This window comes from Copidosoma floridanum, unplaced genomic scaffold (assembly GCF_036245765.1).
Source record: "Copidosoma floridanum isolate Cflo_tuat_1 unplaced genomic scaffold, Cflo_Japanese_pri ptg000021l, whole genome shotgun sequence".
NCBI lineage: Eukaryota > Metazoa > Arthropoda > Insecta > Hymenoptera > Encyrtidae > Copidosoma > Copidosoma floridanum.
The window spans coordinates 31,248,736-31,267,837 of record NW_028321898.1 but is presented as its reverse complement, the minus strand read 5'-3'; the positions used below and the strand labels follow the sequence as shown (position 1 = coordinate 31,267,837).

The 19,102-nt window shown below is 36.8% G+C and overlaps 3 protein-coding genes across 4 annotated transcripts; 2 read left to right on the top strand and 1 right to left on the bottom strand.

Annotated features, from left to right (window-relative positions):
• The first annotated feature begins 346 nt into the window (after positions 1 to 346).
• LOC106647807 (uncharacterized) lies at positions 347 to 1,853 on the top strand. The gene is made up of 4 exons (XM_089594448.1): positions 347 to 488; positions 618 to 809; positions 896 to 1,236; positions 1,311 to 1,853. The coding sequence occupies exons 2-4, from the start codon at positions 685 to 687 to the stop codon at positions 1,745 to 1,747; spliced, it is 903 nt and encodes a 300-aa protein (XP_089450574.1). The 5' UTR covers positions 347 to 488; positions 618 to 684; the 3' UTR covers positions 1,748 to 1,853.
• A 131-nt stretch (positions 1,854 to 1,984) lies between these two features.
• On the top strand, positions 1,985 to 6,104 carry LOC106647776 (uncharacterized). Of its 2 annotated transcripts, none has more exons than XM_014364308.2 (7): positions 1,985 to 2,473; positions 3,250 to 3,485; positions 3,575 to 4,029; positions 4,106 to 4,401; positions 4,486 to 4,791; positions 4,872 to 5,013; positions 5,095 to 6,104. In XM_014364308.2, the coding sequence occupies exons 2-7, from the start codon at positions 3,380 to 3,382 to the stop codon at positions 5,455 to 5,457; spliced, it is 1,668 nt and encodes a 555-aa protein (XP_014219794.2). In that variant the 5' UTR covers positions 1,985 to 2,473; positions 3,250 to 3,379; the 3' UTR covers positions 5,458 to 6,104. The 2 variants fall into 2 exon arrangements, with proteins under 2 accessions (XP_014219794.2, XP_089450790.1); XM_089594664.1 differs by lacking the exon at positions 1,985 to 2,473 and adding an exon at positions 2,755 to 3,101.
• Positions 6,105 to 6,515: 411 nt separating this feature from the next.
• On the bottom strand, positions 6,516 to 11,332 carry nvd (cholesterol 7-desaturase nvd). Its single transcript, XM_089594375.1, has 5 exons — positions 11,274 to 11,332; positions 9,497 to 9,675; positions 7,517 to 7,683; positions 7,263 to 7,441; positions 6,516 to 7,191 (listed from the first exon to the last, which is right to left on the bottom strand). Exons 2-5 carry the CDS (start codon positions 9,631 to 9,633, stop codon positions 6,592 to 6,594), a joined length of 1,083 nt encoding a protein of 360 aa, XP_089450501.1. The 5' UTR covers positions 9,634 to 9,675; positions 11,274 to 11,332; the 3' UTR covers positions 6,516 to 6,591.
• Positions 11,333 to 19,102: the final 7,770 nt, after the last annotated feature.

Below are 19,102 nucleotides of genomic sequence, written 5' to 3'. Positions count from 1 at the left end.
ATGTGTGTATCTATGTGCGAGAGCTACGTGACGTATGTATAGAGTAATATTACTAATTTATCGTACAAAATTGTTTCTCTTGAGGCTACACTAGTTATTTACTTACTGTACTGATTGAGTATAGAATAAATTTTGAGGGATCAAATAATGCTGAATGAAAACTTATTTGTATAAAAAAACTGTTTTCGTAGAACTTCCAAAAAAAAAAAAAATCACATTGTTATCGGTACACGATAATCTAGAGATTTACAAGTTGTTGATAATATAGCTCTCTATTTCGTTTACCACATCTCTGGTTCTGATGCTTCTGCTTCAATACATTGATATTGTTTTCGTTGTTCAAACAGCCGGTGCATAGACGCGTATTCAAGTGAATTAAATAAACATCAAGCATAAATATAAAATTTATGAAAAAAAACATTATTGTTGCTGATATTATAAGTTTACGCAAGAAATTGTTGTAAACGTTGTAAATACAGTAAAACGAGGTAAGACAACTTATCATGTAAATAGTTGTGGTTATGTGTACACGTGACTGAACATCAAGTAGACATCAGTGCAACTTATTGTACACTGCCATGGAGCTAGCATTTCTAATTTAAATACTTTAATTGCAGTTTTATAATTGAAAGAGACCAGTGGAATACTTAAACAATAAGTATAAAAAAAAAAAACAATCCTAAAATGGTATGTTTTACCTGCAATCACTGTGGTGATTCGCTGCAAAAGCCAAAAGTAGCTAAGCATTATCAGTTTGCATGTCGCTCCGCTCCATTTCTTACATGTGTTGATTGTCACAAAGATTTTAGGTAAGAATTTCTATAAATTTACCAGTTCTTATTTTGGGAAAAATAAATGCAATAGTGTTATTATAAAAAGAAAATTGTTCTAACAGAGGAGATGAGTACGTAGCACACACAAAATGCATCTCAGAAAGCGAACGCTATGGTGGAAACACGTATGTTGCTAAGCCAAACGCCAACAAAGGAGAAAAGAAGCAGCAAGCCTGGATAGATATTGTTCAAAATACGCTTGCAAACTCCAAGAACTTGACTGCACCTGAAAGGAATTTATTAAACTCCATTACAAAGCATGAAAACATACCAAGAAAAAAACAAAAGTTTTATAACTTCATTAAAAACCTGTCCAACAACAAAGCAAACACGGCTGTTGTAGAAAGCGTCTGGGAAAAAATGGAGAAAGCCTTCAAGGATGCTACTAGTAATAATTCAAACAGTAAGTCTACAAAATTTAACTTTTTTTTTTAGTATTGTTTGAAGATTGTTACCATAAGTATATTATTATTCTAGAAAACGGAAATATAGAAGAAAAACAAAAGAACGGTGTTCCTAATGCAAGTGAAGAAAACGAAACTAAGGAAAATGGAGAGAAAGAAAGTAAAAAGAAAAAAAAGTCGAAAAAGAGACCAGCAGAAGCAGACGAGAATGACAACGATCAACCAGCTAACAAGAAAAAAGCTGAAAGTATAAACGGAAATCAAGAAGAAGAAAACAACGAATCTACCGCTAACGGTGTTGACCTGTTTAGCTGGAAGAGCAAAATTTTGGAGATTGTCTCGGCAAAAGGCGAAATATCGTTAAAGAAACTGCGAAAAAGGGTATTGGCCCAGTACTTCGCGAACTTCCCAGGTGAAAATGCAGAAAAAGCTACCTCAAAGTTCGAAAAGAAACTCAAAAAAGTGTCTGGTATTGCAATCGAAGATGAAAAAGTGAAATTATCATCTTAAAAGTTTTTTGTGTTTGCTGATGAGCAAGTCTTCAATACTTGTATAGGTGACGAAATTTTGTACTGTATTATTATTGTATTAATAATAAATGAAATTAATTGTTAAATTCCAAGCGCCCTGTTTGTCACGGCCCAACGTTTCAAAATTACGCGGCAAAGCTTTGCAGGAAAATGGCGTCATTTAAAAAACGCGTCGCCTACGCAGAGCCCCTGCCTTGGGACGATTTTTTTATCAAGTAGGTATAAGTAATCCAATAAAAAAAAATAACGCGGTCTGAGTCAGACGCGGAATAGCACGATATAGAGGTACACCAGTAGGAAGTTGCATCACGTGCGAAAGTTGTGGGATTGAGGGACTCCAGTGAGAGTAGGTATAGTAGAAGCGTCGTGGGAGTCGAGCGAGAGCAGCGATGTTAAAAGGAAGAAGGGGGTCTTTCTTTGTTTCGCTTTTTAACACAAAATCAGTGCTTTACTTTGGTGGCACGTTGGCAAATGCCGTTTGACTCCCTCATCCATGTACAGTTCCTTTTTCTGTTGGCGGATTAAGTACCTATGTGTCACCGAAATAACGCGCGCGCCACACCTGCTTGTGATATACCTACTACTTGCAGCTGTCATCGTATTGCTGCTGCTTTATGGATTTTGGATGCAGTGTTGTAAGAACGTCGTCTTCCTCGAGGAATAAAAGATCTCACCAAGTATCTTAGATGGAGAAAAATGAGCGCAAGTAAAAGGATTTGTATTTTTATTATTTTTACTTCAATAAAAAATCAAGTGGTTGCTGTACAAGTTTCATTGTGCAATTTTACATGTATACCACAAAGTTTTTCTTAAGACGGAAATCATGCAAACTGCGGTTTTCACAATAGCATATGTTTGCTTTTGCTTTGAAACCTTTATTTATTATTTATTTACTTTCAAAAGGCATTGAGAGTTTATACTCTCAGTTTTCCAAGAAGATCACATATTTCAAAGAAATTTATAAAGTAATATTTCAAAGAAATTTATAAAGTAATTGACCTGTTTACAAAAATAAACGTGAGTGATATTTATTGAGAGCAAAGTAGCACTTGTTATTAAGACTAATTCATTTTCATCATTGGCATATTATTATTTTATGTTGGATTGACTTGAGAAATGCAAAGGAACTTTTTTCCTAGCGGTACTTAAGCATCTCTAAAGGCGTTTGGTTTCTAGAATGACTCTTCATTAGTGTTAACTACCAAAGAAAAAGTGATATTATCTTTGCTGAGCAATCAGAGCGTGACAAGCAGCTGTCAAACAAGCAGTATTCATTTGAAACAAGAGAACGGCTTCTTATTTTCAAAATAATATGTGCCGAGTAGAACTTTTATGTACGAAACTAAAACGATTTTTCCTGCAAGTATAGTACAGCTATAAAACGGAAACTATTAAAATATATTGCTCTAACAACATTATTGATACTTTTAATGTATTATTCAAGATGAGCTGTACTAACTGTGAATCTTTATTTCCTTTCAGATCAATTGCATTTCAGTTGCTCTCAATGCAAATGCCATTTGAACCAAAGAGACTGCGATCGTTCATAAAATGATTTCAAGTTTCGTGCAGTGGAAGAGTAGAATAAAAAGGGAGATAATCTTTGCCCAAAATGCTGCAGGCTGTTAGATTGCTGACAGAGATGGCGAGGTCAGACGACAGGTCGAGAGGGGAAAGTCCTGCCTCGGAAGCCCAAGCTTCCACATCCACCGGTGAAGGTGAACATTTCAACTGCTTCCCATCAATTCCCGTATCATCGAAGAATTTTTAACTTTTTTTTTTTTTTTTCCTCTCACTGTCAATGCAGCCACTCCTCCGGTCATATTTCGAGAGATACACAAAAATGGCTGGCTACGACGTACAGACTGCAAACCCGAGAAAGAACAGAGCTCGCGGTGCTGGGTAGCTTTTTGCGTGTACGACGATGCAGAACCGAGGCTCGAGGGCTTTGCCGACCAGCGCCAGGCGACAACTCACAGTCCAATCTGGTCACAGTCCTTGCGTCCGACTCAGCACCTGTCGCCGACCCTTTGCGCCACCCCCAAGAACGATTTTGAGTTCTGCGTTAGCTTGGCCGACAACAAAGCTCTTAGGCTCGCTGCGCCCACGTACCAGGCAATGATGGACTGGGTACAGGTGGTCACTAGAAAACTCACGGAGATGAAGGTGCTGGGACCTAAGGAGAATCTGTATTCTAAGCCACCCGAGAGAATCGCCACTCGAGACCCAACCAGTCCACTGCCACCACCCCCAGCAATCTTGGTAATTATTAACTGATTTCCGACGCTCATGAGTATACTTTCGAAATGATAGTACGATGATTTTGTAAAAATTCTAGAGCACCGGTACTAGAACAGCAGCGGCAATGGCGGGGGTGCCAGTGGGTATCTCAGCTTCGCCGTCTACTTCAAACGCGCCCACGGTTTTTACGTTCGACGACATAGCTTTGGAAGAACGCAGGCCGTCCATCAGGAGGCCTAATCGACCCGCTCCACCGATACCTCTGAGTCCTCGTCTGGGTGGGACTACCGCCAATGCCGGCGAGTCTAGTTACGAGAGCGTTTTCCTCGCCTCTTCGTCCTATCCCCAGAACTCGGAAAGCTCCAGATCGAACAACAACACGTCAGCCAGCAGGTGAGAATTTATTTCGCACGTGTGGAAACTGTAAAGCCGATTGAGCGTCATCATTTGAAGGAAAAAAAACACATTTGCTTTCAGGTCGCACAGCTCGAACGACGAGAATGACCAGTACGCAGCTTTAATCGAATACCGAAGTTTGGACAATGCAGATACAACAACAACGACGTCGATGAATTCCAATTCTGCCGCCGGCAACGTTCAAGTCTCCGCTTCTAGTCAAAGTCGACAAGCAAGGAATCAACTCGGGCATCAGTTAACGCTGAGAGAAACGCAAGTGCTGCAGCTGAGGAAGGAAATGAGCCATCCGGCCGGCGTTAGGCTCAAACTCGGAAGGAGAGATTGCAAGGACGGTATAGCATTCGTTGATTGCTTCGGTGCCGTCTGGTTGGTTGTTTTTTTAAAGTTTCGCCAAAATAAAAAAAGAACGCGTTTCATCGTCTAATGTTTAATACGTTTTTTTGTAGGATCGCAGGGTGGAAGCATAAGGATCATCCTTTACTCTACAATGTTTTGCACATTGGAGATTTAGTATTAAGCGTAGCTGGAGTTCCACTGAACGGAGCTAGTTCAGTCAAAGACATAATAAAAAATAACACATCACCTCGTGTGGGTATTCAAGTATAATAAAAACTACCATTATATTTTGGTGAATCAATCATTTGTCTTTTTTTTTTTCTTACGATGCAGGTGGAAATGATAGTCAGAAGATTACCGCACGGCCGAGTCACAACGCTCACTCGTCGTAACGAATCCGAGGACTTTGGCATCGAAATTGGCTCGTCGAACGAAATTCTAAGTGTCTCCGCAACAGCTCAGTCTCTCGGTCTGTCTGTAATAGCCAATCCTGCTGATCCCAGTGCCGAAATCGGTACCACAGTTGGCTACACGATAACGGAAGTCAACAATCGTCCCCTGTTCGAGAGCAGTGCGCGCGAACGTGTGAATGCCTCGCTTGGCCGGGACGTTTCGATCGTTTTCCAGCCCAGTGATCTCGTCCACGCTATTCGAGATAAACTACGTACCGTCCGCAGCTACAAGAGCTTCGTTTAATTAATTGTAAAACAAAATAACACGCGTTACCTGTCTACGTCAAGCAGCTCTCATCGGAGCCTGAAATGTTGGTGTATATTTTTTTGTGTGATAAGTACTTTTTTTCAGGGTCTGCTTATTAAGGAAACAGAAACTTTTCGAGGTTTCTTCTTGTATTTTTACAGGTGTAACTTAGAAAAAAGTTTTTCTTGTTAATTCGTATGATGTATCATGACCAAATACTAATCCTTAAAGTTGGAGAGATATCGTGAGGATGTTCTTCCTTTGTGATAATATTAAATTAATATGGATTTTGATATAAATTATCATGAACGGGATTTCCCATGGGGAAGTCTACTAAGAAACAAAGACTGTGTGATAAATGTGCTCAACTAAAAATATCCTGTGTAATATGTGGGTGTGTGTGTAATTGTTTAATTGACGTTTTTCTAAAACAATGATTGTCCAATCAACGGTAAGATAATCGTGGGAGATTCGAATGGAAAAATCGTTTATCATGCCACTTTCTTACCTAAAGTTTTATTATTATTATTATTATTCTTTTTTTTTTTTTTTCGGAATAACTTAGTCATCAAATTTTGTATACTAAATATTTGTATGAAAAGAAATAAATCATGTATATAAATGTTTATCGTTAAATAAACTTTTTTCACAAATAATTTTTTTCCACATTTTTATATTTCATACAAATGTCGGATGTGTATAAATACAGATGTGTCACGAATGAAAATATTTTTGTTTATTCACCAGGTAGTGCTTTAATTCTTATTTTATATAAGTATCAGTTGAGCTCAAAACATCATTATTTACAAATATCACGTATGATTAATCTCAAAACAAAACGTATGTACTAATTTTTATTTTTATGCTTATAAGTTCACATAATAACATAAAAGCATCATTTTACAAATCATACAAACTACATACGCATTTCATACTTACACGTGTACTATTCTATATTAAAATCAAAATATTTCTACACTTTGTACTTATCATTTCAAAGTCTTCAACTAAGTAAGTATACGAGATATATCATCACACAAACATTAAACTGTTTTTTTTGTTTTGTTTTTTTTTTCAATATTCCAAATGAAGTGTCAAGATTATTGTGCAACGGATTATCTAATCTTCCGACTACCAGTCAAGTGACTCTCTGCAGGAATCATACGTAGGGCTGTTTTCAGTGTAAAACTGCTTGTACCACCTGCGATAGGCGTTGATCGACTTCTCTTCTTTGATTAGAATCGGGTTGTCCACGTACTTCTTGTGACTCCAGATTTTAGCGTCCCTCACAAACTGCAAGCACTCGCCAACAAAGATCATCCTGGCGTAGGGAGCAAGTAGCATCGGGGAAAATATGAGGTGAGTCACTCTTTGGGTCAGTGGCTGCACTGGCGTCACCGTCTGAACGATAAGTAAGGGCCCCAAGGAAGAATCTAGGAAAAGCTCAACGTAACCAGGTCCAATTTGATTCGCCACCACGTTCAATTTTAAAATTTTGTATTTGTCAAACAAGACCAGCTCATGTTTGAGGAAACTCGTTGCTCTGTGCCTCTGCTCCTCATTGCTCTGACGTTTATCAGTCTCGTTGGAAAAATCTTCGTTACAATGGGCCGACCAGGAAGCATCGGTCCACGTATGTTTGACGAGCTTCGATAAAAGGCCGTTGGTTATTATAAATTGGCCGTGAAGGGAGTTCAGATGCGCCCAGTCGGCACCGTTTTCCGGTATCTCCTTCAAAATCAAAATAACATAATTGTACGTTTGTCTTGATTGAACTTTCGATTTGAAATACATGATCTCACCTGGATGTGGCAATTGAAGTGGAATTCGTTCCTTCCTTGATACTTCCAAGAGCCATCGGCGATTTTCTCGATCGGCTTTGGCCACCAACTAGGGGAAGCCGACTCTGCGTGATACCAGACAAAAATCACGCCGTTGGCCTCCGTGCACTCCCATACTTTTGTTCTTGCATTTATTGGAACTAAAAAAAAACAATAAGTTCACGGTTGGTTCTCGTGAATTGAGCAACCAATCGATGAGAGTGAAGTTATTATACTTTTTTCCGTATACGGGATGCTGGTGCACTGGCCAGATTCGCCGCAAAAACGCCAGAGATGAAAGGGGCACTCCAACTCTTCGCCCACGACGCGCCCGCCTTCGGCCATATTTGCCCCGAGGTGCGGGCAGTAGGTGTCTAAAATCCGCACAGCTCCGCTTTTAGTTCTGAAATGACGAAGAACGCGATCAAAGTAAATTTTCCGCACTTGAAACTGACTTGCTTCGTTTGGCGGGGGTTTAAAAAATACGCGCCATTTGGTCACGTGACACTCACCCCCCCACTCCAAGTCACAATTTTTTATTTCGTTGATTTTTAAAAAATAAGAACGACGTGAGTGTATCTGGAACGTTGGTATTAATTTTATTTACTTCGGTGCATCGGATTTATAACAATTCATATTTGATATTACGTGTTATAACAAAGTAGGTATTGGCATTAGTTATTATCGTTTAATCAATTATCTTCAGCTAATCCGCGGGTGTAAAACGTTTATTTACGAATACATGTTTCTAACCTCAAATATATTGTAAGGCTGCGATTACATGGACCAAAAGAATATCCTAAACTTGTAAAATTCATGTCCTAACTTGACGTAAGACACTATAGTGTCCTATAGGATATTCTTTTGTAGTCCATGTAATCGCAGCTTAAGTCCAAACATGACGGAAGAATTGCAACAACCCCCGTTTGTGTTGATAATTAAAAGCATCGTGAATTAAATTTTAATAAAAACAATTTGACTTGCAGAATGATCATCGAGGCGCAAATGGGCTCGAGTTACCCGTAGCAGTTGATGGTGGACTCGCAACATGGAGTTTTGTTCATTGAAACGAAAATAGAGTCAAGTACCTAATTAATATTCACTAACATTGTCAAAGTACCTCACGTGCAGTGATGGTGAACAGTATAAAAGATGATCCAAAAAATGGATTTCCTCCCCCAAAAATTCGTCATGTTTGGTTTCCCGTCTGGATGAACGGTTATCAACAAGGTTTATTATTATGGGTACCGTCGATCGCGGTGCCGTGCCGGTGCTGCTCACAGCCAACTATGGTAAGTTTAACTACAATAACGATTTATTTTAACGTTTTTGATGTATTTTAATCTTATGGCTCGATGATAGTAAAGATTTTATCTTATTTAATGGTTGAGTTTATCTCGACGAAGGGTTTTAGTGACTAGTGCAATTGTACATGTCAACAGTAACAACTGCTAATATCTAGCACAATCGTTCATATTTTATTATCTATCTGTGTAACTACAGCAAAGAAATGGTATAGTGGCCATAATTGAATATCAATCTGAACATTTACTATGTAAATTATATAATTAATGTAATACTTAAGTTATTAACTATGAATATTAAAAATGGTTAATAACTAATTTAATTTTTTTATCCAAGAGTGTGATTGTTTCTTGAATGCGGTAAATATGTTTTATTTTCTTGCTTTGTATTTGTAGAAAATATAAAGTTATCGTATGGTTGAAATATTGTAAATAAAAATGATTAGTTGAACCATACTGAGATGATATAACAAACTTTGTAAGGTGATAAAGCATTCATTCATACTCTTATTGAGTATTATTTAATTTATCGATGTGAAAAATAAGATTTTTTTCCTTCTTAAACAAAAAAACTTGAAAATTTATGATTTATTAATCGGTACGCTTTCATTCATCAAGTTAAACAGTAATAAGAAGATAACTAACTTTCAAAGATTTTTTTTTTCATTTAAATACCATTTAACTTTAAGGACATTGAGAAGCGAGAAATAAAGTGCTTCCAAGTATTTTTAAAATTTCTTTTACGTAAATCTAGCAACTCTCTATAGGTCTATTCATTAAACTAGTTATGAAAAGAGCAGAATAGCTTTAAACAGCTATTTCATTTTTACTCTCGGTATTCATAGCATTTATTTATATCCGACTTTGTTTTGAAAACGTCAAAACTCAAAATGAAATATAAAACTTTCTTACCTGAAAACAGCGAAATTCTGACCGAGCGCCGCAACATGTTTAACTTGACCTTTTCGCAATGCCAAGCTGTCCAGTAGTCCGAACCAGCCATTTGGGTAGACCGGCGGCAATCTGCCGATTTTTCGGCTCTTGCTCATTCGACTCCTTGCCGAGGTTTTGCTATTTTGGTGCGTCAGATCCTACAAACACGTCAGGCATAAAGAGATGAGAACTTGCGTCACGTCATAAATATGATCATCATCATTGTGATCTAACAGAAGCATAATTTTTAGTTTTTCGCTAAAACATCTTTTCTTTGTCCAATTCGTAAGTCGAACTAAGATAAAACAGCTCAATGGACTTTACTTATTGTCATATAATCAGAAATAATAAATATATCACATCTCGGCTGACTGTGACGTTGGGTGGGAAAAAATTTACCTACCAACTAAGACCTCATGAAAAACACTGTTATATTGTAGTATAGTAGACTACAAGAAAAGTCCTATGTAACAATTTTTATTTGTTTTTCTAGTAAATAATCATAAACAATGTATAGTAATCATCAGATTTATAATTATTTACTTTGGAAATTTTTTTTGTTTCATTTGAGCATTTATTCCTATTTATTTTTAAATGTGAAGATTTTAATAAACTCACATGCACCAAAGTCTACGAACTTAGTATCTACATAATACATTGTGCACAGTACGGCTAAGTCGCTGGAAGCGCGAGAGTATTTACACGTATACTTGTATAGTTAAAAGTGAGATTATAATTTAAAATAAAATCGCTCAAAGGATAAGCTGCGTTTTTTTTTACAAATTTTTGCTTCTCTTAGGACAAAAACGTTGTTTCCCCGCGTTACGTATACATGGTTTTTTTAATGGTTCGGTTAGTCCAAATGGGACCGACTAAACGATAAGAAAAATGCACCCATAGCCATACATACATAAAATATTTCAGACCGCCCCTGACTACAATCATTTGATCTGAGACGTTCCTTACACTTTCTAACATGAGCTTGAACCAATGTTACCTGAATAATACCTGAAAGAAAAAAAAAAGAAAAAAAAAAAGAAAAAAAGATGCTTAGCCGTAGACATTCTACATTCGTAAATCAGATTAGTTTTAATTATAAAACGATGTATTATCTACTTTTACGTAAAACTGTGTTATAATATTTAGTAATGGAATATTTTCAATTGTCAAATTTCAAATTTGGTTTCCTGCCAAAACTCGATAAAATATTTCAGGTATCCTATAGTTACAATTACCTTGAATTTTTTGTTTTTATTATTACCTAGACGTATTTTACCTTACTCGATCGAAATTCATGCTTACGAAATGCTGTATAATTTTTAAATCTACGTTTGGAACATATAGTATACGCCTTTGTAAAGATGAAACTCGTTTTTCAAAATTATTCATAGCATGTAACGAGGATTACGATTTCGGGAACAGGTTCTTCTTGACCTTAAACTTGATTTTAAAAAAATAATCTCGTTACTTTGCGTAATGTATATCTGAAAATCTATTTTATTTTATTTTTTTTACTATTACGTAAGAGATTTGCTTTAACAATATCAGCCTCAGGGATTCTCACGTAATATTCTGCCTCTTTTAATTGATATAAAAGAAAAACATATCATTAGTTTAGTGCTTCATGTAGGAAGAATTTTTTTTTGTTTTTTGTTTTTTTTTTTTTTTTTTAATTAACTTAGTATCATACTATAACTTATTTCGACAATTCATGTGAATAGATGTATTTTTTTCTTTAATTAATTTATTCACTTACTTGGATCCAATTGATCTTCCAAATGAAACCAAAGTAAAGGAAAACAAAAAAAAAGATGATACAGATTTGGACTACCATCTTCCCAAAGCGAACGTCGTTCACGTACTGTTGTGTAGATGTTATGGAGAACGAGAAAACGAAAGTATTGGACAAGGGGCAGAGGACGGATAAACACCCGTAGGTGGGGGATCGGTATCTAACGTAGCCAAGGGAGAGGGTTGGTGCTTTGCTGTAAAATGACATCCCAACTCTCTATTGCTGGAAATGTTTTCAATTTCGGATTTTTATTTTTATTTTTTAGTATTTAAATTGTTTTCTCCCTTGAGATGTTTTTTCACGAATAATTTTTATGAAAAATAAAACCCTTGTTGAAATTGTTTTTTTAACTAGTAGATAGATTTTTCTTCTCCCAGTGAAAAAATAAAAAAATTATTAATTGCAAAAGTCTGTGTTTGGTTTGGAATTCCTTTAAGACGTTGTCGGCTTTTTTTTATTCTTTACGTACAATTTTTGTATAAATCAATCTATTTTCACACTAGTCCAATTTGTTGCTGATTTCAGAAAAACTTGAACATTGCCCTTAAAAACGCCGAGACTACTTGCTGAATTTCATGGAAAATATCCTTCGAGACGAAAAACCAAAGTTCTGTTGCTTGAGCTTGAAAAGTCCCGGTGTTTGCAATCGGTGACCCCTTAATTTAAATTAACCAAAATCCAGGTCGATTGACATAACACGTGGGTTGTGTAAGGGGAAAACGCAACTATAGATGCGGATTTCGCGGAGAACTGCAGTTACCCCCGTTACGAAAAAAAAAACTTGCATAATTCAGCCTTTACCACTGTATCCCAAACATGGCATTGTAATGTACCCAATTTCTTGATCGTTATTAAGTTCACTTCGACGATCAGAAATAAAATCAATCGAGTCGTCGTCGAGTGCCCTGTGAAATTTTAGGTAATGTAAGACCAGCCACATGCGTGAATTTTATCTGTCATTTAAAATATCTCGGTAAAAAAATTGCACACACAAAAAACTATTTAAAGGAAAACAATTCTACTGTATGATTGCATATAAAGAGAGAAAATTTGTGATATAACCTCTAAAAACGTTGAAAATTGGCTTTTAGGTTAGGATGCCCACGAATTCTGACGATACAGTGCGGCTCCAAGGTTATATTCGACTTTTATCGTAAAAGGGTGGAAATTCATATGCTTGTATTATTATTGGCATAAATTTTCTTTGCACTATATTGAAGTAAGGTAACCATAAAATTTACTATTAAGTAATTTGCAAAATTGATACCTACAAATTGTACATTTCAGTAGACAGAAACTGTAAGACTCTCTGGGACATAACGGGAACGAATATGTATGCCGTCGTAGGACGCCAAGACATTGAAAGTCTGATGGAAAAATTATCAATGTAAATCAATTTTTTTTTTTTTTTTTTTTTTTTTTTTTAACTATACCATTACGTGCCTGATAACGTTGAAGTAAATTGATAGCACACTAACACGTAAACTTTGAATCCAAAACAATAAAAGTTACTCGTTCATTACATGTATTTAAATATGCTACATTATATTTTATACATTACAGAAGTGGTTGTAGACATGCATGATGCTAATAATCAAATGCATCAAAACGAAGAATGGTATGGAGCAAAATAATTAATCACAAATTACTTCACGTTCATTACATATTCTACGTCGATTTTTTTATGATTAAAATTTTTCCATTCGTTCGTTTAGCAATAAAAAAGTGTATGAGAATCGAATTTTCGAAGAATCAGTTATTCGTCCTCCGGTGAATACTGTATATGTACGGCACGACTGTTTACAGAATTTTTGCGAGAAATTTCTCCCGCTGTCTCGTAGCATGTATATAGGAAGTGGACTAGGTAGGGGAATTACGTGTGTAATTTATGCTTTCCTCGATTTTATTATCCGTGTCCAGGGCATGGGCACGTGGGGTTTGTCCGTTATCATCGCAGTCGTTGGCCATCGATTCTCTCTTTACTTGGAATACTCAATATTCTTCTAGAATTTTCTCCCTCTCTCTCTCTCACTTTTTTCCCTATTCTCTTTATTACCTCACAGCCTGTTGGCTACGATAATTTTTCAACTCTTTTGAGCTTATATAAAAATCTCCTTTTTTTTCTTTTACTGTCACTGTAAATCAAAATAACGATGATCATGATTGATTAATAGTTATAGGTATTTCAATCGGAATTACCAGTATACTGGATATTGAAAACATTATCAAACTTACATCATCTCGAGCAATTAACGGGTTCCAAGAGTTTTTTTTTTTTTTTTTTTGGACCGTTAACAGTTAGCCAGTGGTTTGTTTACAAAATTTTTCTCTGATGAGTCACACGTATGCTTAAAGCATACGAGCCCAAACATTTTCCCACGCCAAAGGACGATTAGTTTTGTTTGTGGGAAACATTTTTTGACCCATTGGTTTCACAAATTTTTGGAAAAATCCAATGAAACAAAGAGCTCTTAACCAATTGAGTGCGACATATAAGTGGAATATTCTAATATGTATGCACAAACATAAAAATATATCCAATTCATTAGGAAAACTCGAAATTTTAGGAAATCAAATGTATTAATTTATTTTGAAGCCAAGTATAAATTTAATTATTTAAATTCTTTCATTTTACAGTTACATTTTTTTTTTTTTTTTTTAATTTTTTTTTTTTTTTATTCCTCAAATAACTTTCAATAATAATATCTTTTTTTGTATCCTATTGTGTACTACAATTGAGGCATGTATTTCTACAACTTTTATCTTCAAGCCATACCTGATAGCATTTCTTTCACTGTGAAATTGTAAATATTGAAATTCTTCTTGTTTGCCCTTCTAATCGCTTTACGGCTTTTGAGGTAAGTGACGCAATTTACTATTACCTTTTAAAGATCGGTATTTCCGCTGATTACAAGAATCATCGATAAGCATCTCACTTTGAGATTACAATGACTAACCAAGTAAACTAAATTATTCCGATAACTACGAAAAAATAACAGCTCTCGACTTTGTCGAGATTCTAATTTTCCATTACCATTTTTCTTCTTTTCGTATACATATACCATTGCGTAAAGGGACATGTATCGAAATATTGCGCAGTACACCTTTTTCGTGCGCCAAAGTGCCGTTTTGCGTGATATTTTTTCTCACGGATGGATAAATTCCTCTGGCGCTGTCACTGGCTCACATTTACGGTTTCTTACATTTAACACGTCCATCATTGATAAAGCTGACCGATTAGTAAAAAAAACCTGATATTTGAATTGCGCAGTCCTATTTTCATCAATAAGTATGTGTTCCAAGGAGGATCTAGGATTCGTGCCAACAATGTTTTCGTATTAAATAAGAGTAAACAAGCGCTCTCACGTGTCCCCCTCATAACAGTATAAGTACACGGGCTGGCGTGGCTGCTGACCGACGAAATCCTACGACCAGAGAATTGCGGTGGTTTGGAAGAAATAAATAAAGCGGATGTATATATAACCTTTTTTTTTTTTTTTTTTTTTTTTTTTTTTTTTTTTTCTTTAAGGCTTGACATTCTTTCTCCCACCGGCGTGGTGTGTATTTTGATATGTCCGAGCACGTGTACGTATATAACAGGACACCAGACGAATTTCCCCTGGGTGCCATTGGTGGTGCCTGCGTAGTGTGTGCTCCTCCTCCTATACCTGTATGTGGGTCACATACCGAGAACCGATTTAGTTTTCTCGGAAAGTTGTAATTGCGATGGTCCGTCATCCTTTTTTTTTTTTTTTTTTTTTTTTTCTTTCATGCATAGGGCGATGCGACTCTTGAGTCATTGGTCAATGATCTGTGTCGGTGAAAGAGTCGCACGCTCTCGTGCGGGAAGACCGTTCGGTTTCAATATATGGTAATTCGTTATAACGAAAAAGCATCGAAAGTATATTTTCGTCGGGAAAAACTGTTAGATTCATTTTCATAATGGCCACCCGGTGGATAAAGGTGTTGTTTCCGGGAACGTGCGGTCCTATCGCGCGAGGCATTTTTTCCTCAACATCTTCCTTATGAGGTTACCATGGTCCGGGTATGCGTGATTGGAGCCGAGATTTTTTTGTTTTCTTCTCTTTTTCTTGAAAGTACATCGAGGAATTTAGGGGATAACAAATGATTGTCAATTACGCGGCCTGAGGCCAGTCTGAAAAATTAATTTGTTTTGGAATGCAAGAATCTACCATGTTTACGTACCTGCATCTACCGGAAGTGTGGGCGTTTCTATATCTACATTTGTAGCGTCAGTGCGGCGGCGACCTTTTCCAAATTCCCTGGACATTTGCTTGTACACATTATTGCACAGTTCACGTGAAATATTTTCTTTTTTCAACTACAGAGTGGCAGTAGTCCCGTGCGTCAAATTTTTATGAACTCCTTGTAACGCACTTTAGGAATTTTTGTTCCAACTTTGTTTGGAAAGAATGTGAAATTTTTTTTTTTATGATGCACTGATTCATGTCAATCGTTGACGTCTGTTTTGCTTTTGCCGATGATCCAATATCAGTAAATACATTTTTTTAATAACAGTACATGGAAGGAGAGGAGTTAAAAAGCATTTTTGTAATTGGCAATCAAACATGTACTATATTTAGCAAACTGGATCAGGCTTTGTTGCAGTACTTTTTTTTCGATGAGCACAGTCTTATAGCAAAGTATTTTAAAAATCTTTTTAGAGTAAATAGTGCAGTTAAAATAATGTTGTGCAAATACTCGGAACAAAAAAATTTATATTTTATAGGGCACTACTGCACCCCTCTTTTGAATAACAACGCAGATTTTTCGCCCGATTTGGTACAATGCCCTGTTGAAACGAACACAAAATATTTTTTCATTCAGAAATCTTACATACTTTTAATTACACGTATAAAAATTCCAGAAAAGAACGCTGTAAATCACAATTTCTGCTGGAAAAAAAAGACGTCGCCTATCTAAAAAGCGCATAACTATGACTGTGCAGCTATATCATTATATCACAAGGTGTGAATCGTATAGGCTAAAAAAAAAAATGTTTGTTTATACAAGTAGTTCCAAAAAAAACACGTTTGTCATCAGCCAACACTCATCACGTGCAGTTTAATGATCAATCGTATAGTACAACTTAGGAAGCCATCTTCCCCCTAAAATAAATTGTATTGTCATTCATAGGGCCATGCACGTGTTATAACACTTACATTTTGAGACTCTCGCAAAACTTGTTTCCCGTCAAATGTAAGAGGACAGATCGAATTTTGTCTCTCTCTCTCTCTCGAAACAATATTTTCAAAGTCGAAAGTAATGCAAAGCCACGAAGAGAAAAAAAAAAAAAAAGAAGAAGAAGAAGAAGAAAAAAAAAAATAAACAGGGAATGCACACGTCAAGCGCGCGGTCCCGGACTCTCCCCCCCTGAGACGACAGTGCGTGCGACAGTGTTCTAATTACGCGCGAGCCATAAATAATTTCCTCGCCGTGAGTCCAGCGCACGCTCGCGGGCTATCTCGCGATTGCAGCGAAAGTAAATTCGATGATCGCACGTGGGGACGCTCGCTCTCGCAAAAATTCCGCGCTCAACACACGACAGCCACCCCTTTCTTCACTTTTCTTTTTTTTTTTTTTTTATATTTATTCCTCTCCTTGTTTATCGTGATTTTTTTCCCCGACGTGTACCGACGATCGCGCGTAACGAGCTTGGAAAACCAGAATCGTAAGCCGGCTCCGTAAGTGCAGTATCATCATGATCGTATACATATTTACGACGAGGAGGAAGACGCGTACTTAGGGCTCCAGGTGCGCGTCTTCTTCCCTTCACTTTCGTACAAAAATGCCGCTTCTTATCTCGAAGCTTCTCAAAGAGAGGAGAAAGAAAGATGGCCCGGTAATGTTGATGCTGCTACGCGCAACGAGCTTCAAACAAAACAAAAAAAAAAAGAAAAATAAAAAAAATAAGGAAAAAAGATTGAAAGTCCTGCCACGGTGGTGGTGGTACCTATATCTCTCTACCCGCTTTTAACGCTGTTATGTGTCTGGCGCACTGTTTTTTCTCGTGGGAAGATTTAGTCGTGAAATTATTCATCGGCCTGGCCGTATATATATATATACACACGTGCGCGCGCGAGAGACCTTACACGGAAGAAAAACAACAAAAACAGAGGAAGAAAGAACGAGTTTGTAAATAATCACGATAACGCCCAGTAAGGGCGACCCTGCGCGTCAAATGATACTTATTAATATAATAACAACCCGCGTGGGTATATTTTTGTTGACCTTTGAATTCGATGGGAAAGACATAAATTTTCCGAGCAACCTTTGTTACTCAAGGAAGGGCTGACGCAATCGCGTATTTTTGCACAAGCTTGTGCGACACCAAAAATGTCATCATTTATCCTCGTATCAAAATACATCACAACTTACCTATCCGTTCATACGAAACTTAGTTCGGTTGTTTTTGGAGTAAAAAAAAAAAAAAAAAAAAAAATCACCGTCTTTGTTCTTTTTTTTTAAATAAACATCGGGTGGGTGATGCAAACGCGCATCATACTTGCGTGTATATTCTTAACGCGAGCTTCGTGAAACCGAGGCGTGTATAAATATACATACTTATTATACCCACACCTGAGGTATGTCTGTCTGATATGCATACAACAAAAACATTGACTCCCATCCCTAACGGTACTCGTGCACCACGTACCCTCTCGAAATTTCTTTTGACTCTCGCGTCGCGTCCGCTTCGCTCGAAGGAATTGAACACGACACTCGAACGCGCACCGCCGGTAAATAATACGTATTGAAACCACGTCAGTTGCTGTTGTAGAAAATTCGATGTCACGCGCGGAGGTCCTGATTTGCAATTTAGAAGGACGAGAAAAAGTATGTTGCGCAATCAATTCCCGTTTAGCGCACGCGTTGCCAGCGACGACGACGACGACCTAGTTGTCGCAGAGACACGTGTGTCTTGTTGTTGACGATTCCGGGATTATGTTTTTTTCTTTTTTTCTTTTTTTTTTTTTTTTTTTTTTTTTTTTTTTTTTTTTTCTTTCGCTCGTTTTTAATGGAAAAGTTTAAGAATCCACAAGCACTTTCTATTGAGACCTCGAAAGCGAAAGATGTCTTTTTTTTTGCAATTTGTTGACGTACTGGATTGCATGAAAAAAAAAAAAAAAAAAAAAAAAAAATGGGATTTCGCTTCGAGTGTGGGAAAATAAACTAAACAAAAATGACAAATATTTTTTCGATTTCAATGACGCACAATTAAAACTAGTGTGTTAGATCTGTTCAGGAAAATCCTGCTCTCCTGGGGAGGGGTGGGGGAGGGGACCTCAAGCGCGACAAAAATATTGTCAATCTATTTATCTATAAAGGTGATGTCACTCTAAATGTATGCAGTCGATCAGCGGTAGCGTTACCGATCAAACCAATTATCCATCTTTAATGTGCGAGTCTCCTCGTATCGAACGAATCTAATGATGACAAAAAAAAAAAACTTTTAATTACATAAGAATTAAATTTCCGTCACTTTCATACTTTGGTTACGAATGTTTCCTGCGAGTTTTAATTATACACGCTTTCGGTGCACTGTACGTATTAAAAAAGTATCGAGTAACACTCGCGCTGCAACCAAACCAGATTCGCTTGAAAAATCCAGTCCCACGAGAGGGTTGCAAGCTTGATGTGTGTAAGCCCGCTTGGGAAGCGGCCGGCTAAAATCCTTGTATTTTCTCAGCGTCCGGCGTACATGTTATCCCTTCGACTTGAACCTTAATTGCAGTGAAAAAAAAAAAAAAAAATGTTAGTGTAATTGTGTCCTC

What these genes read in the sequence shown, in the direction of transcription:
- nvd (XM_089594375.1), bottom strand. Translation starts at nt 9,633, where the DNA reads ATGAGCAAGAGCCGAAAAATCGGCAGATTGCCGCCGGTCTACCCAAAT. An exon ending in CATCCCGTATACGGAAAAAA is followed by an intron (nt 7,442 to 7,516) that starts GTATAATAACTT and finishes GTTTTTTTTTAG; the next exon opens with TTCCAATAAATGCAAGAACA. An exon ending in ACTTCAATTGCCACATCCAG is followed by an intron (nt 7,192 to 7,262) that starts GTGAGATCATGT and finishes TTGATTTTGAAG; the next exon opens with GAGATACCGGAAAACGGTGC.
- LOC106647807 (XM_089594448.1), top strand. Translation starts at nt 685, where the DNA reads ATGGTATGTTTTACCTGCAATCACTGTGGTGATTCGCTGCAAAAGCCA. An exon ending in GATTGTCACAAAGATTTTAG is followed by an intron (nt 810 to 895) that starts GTAAGAATTTCT and finishes TTGTTCTAACAG; the next exon opens with AGGAGATGAGTACGTAGCAC. An exon ending in TACTAGTAATAATTCAAACA is followed by an intron (nt 1,237 to 1,310) that starts GTAAGTCTACAA and finishes TTATTATTCTAG; the next exon opens with AAAACGGAAATATAGAAGAA.
- LOC106647776 (XM_014364308.2), top strand. Translation starts at nt 3,380, where the DNA reads ATGCTGCAGGCTGTTAGATTGCTGACAGAGATGGCGAGGTCAGACGAC. An exon ending in CACCACCCCCAGCAATCTTG is followed by an intron (nt 4,030 to 4,105) that starts GTAATTATTAAC and finishes TAAAAATTCTAG; the next exon opens with AGCACCGGTACTAGAACAGC. An exon ending in GATTGCTTCGGTGCCGTCTG is followed by an intron (nt 4,792 to 4,871) that starts GTTGGTTGTTTT and finishes GTTTTTTTGTAG; the next exon opens with GATCGCAGGGTGGAAGCATA.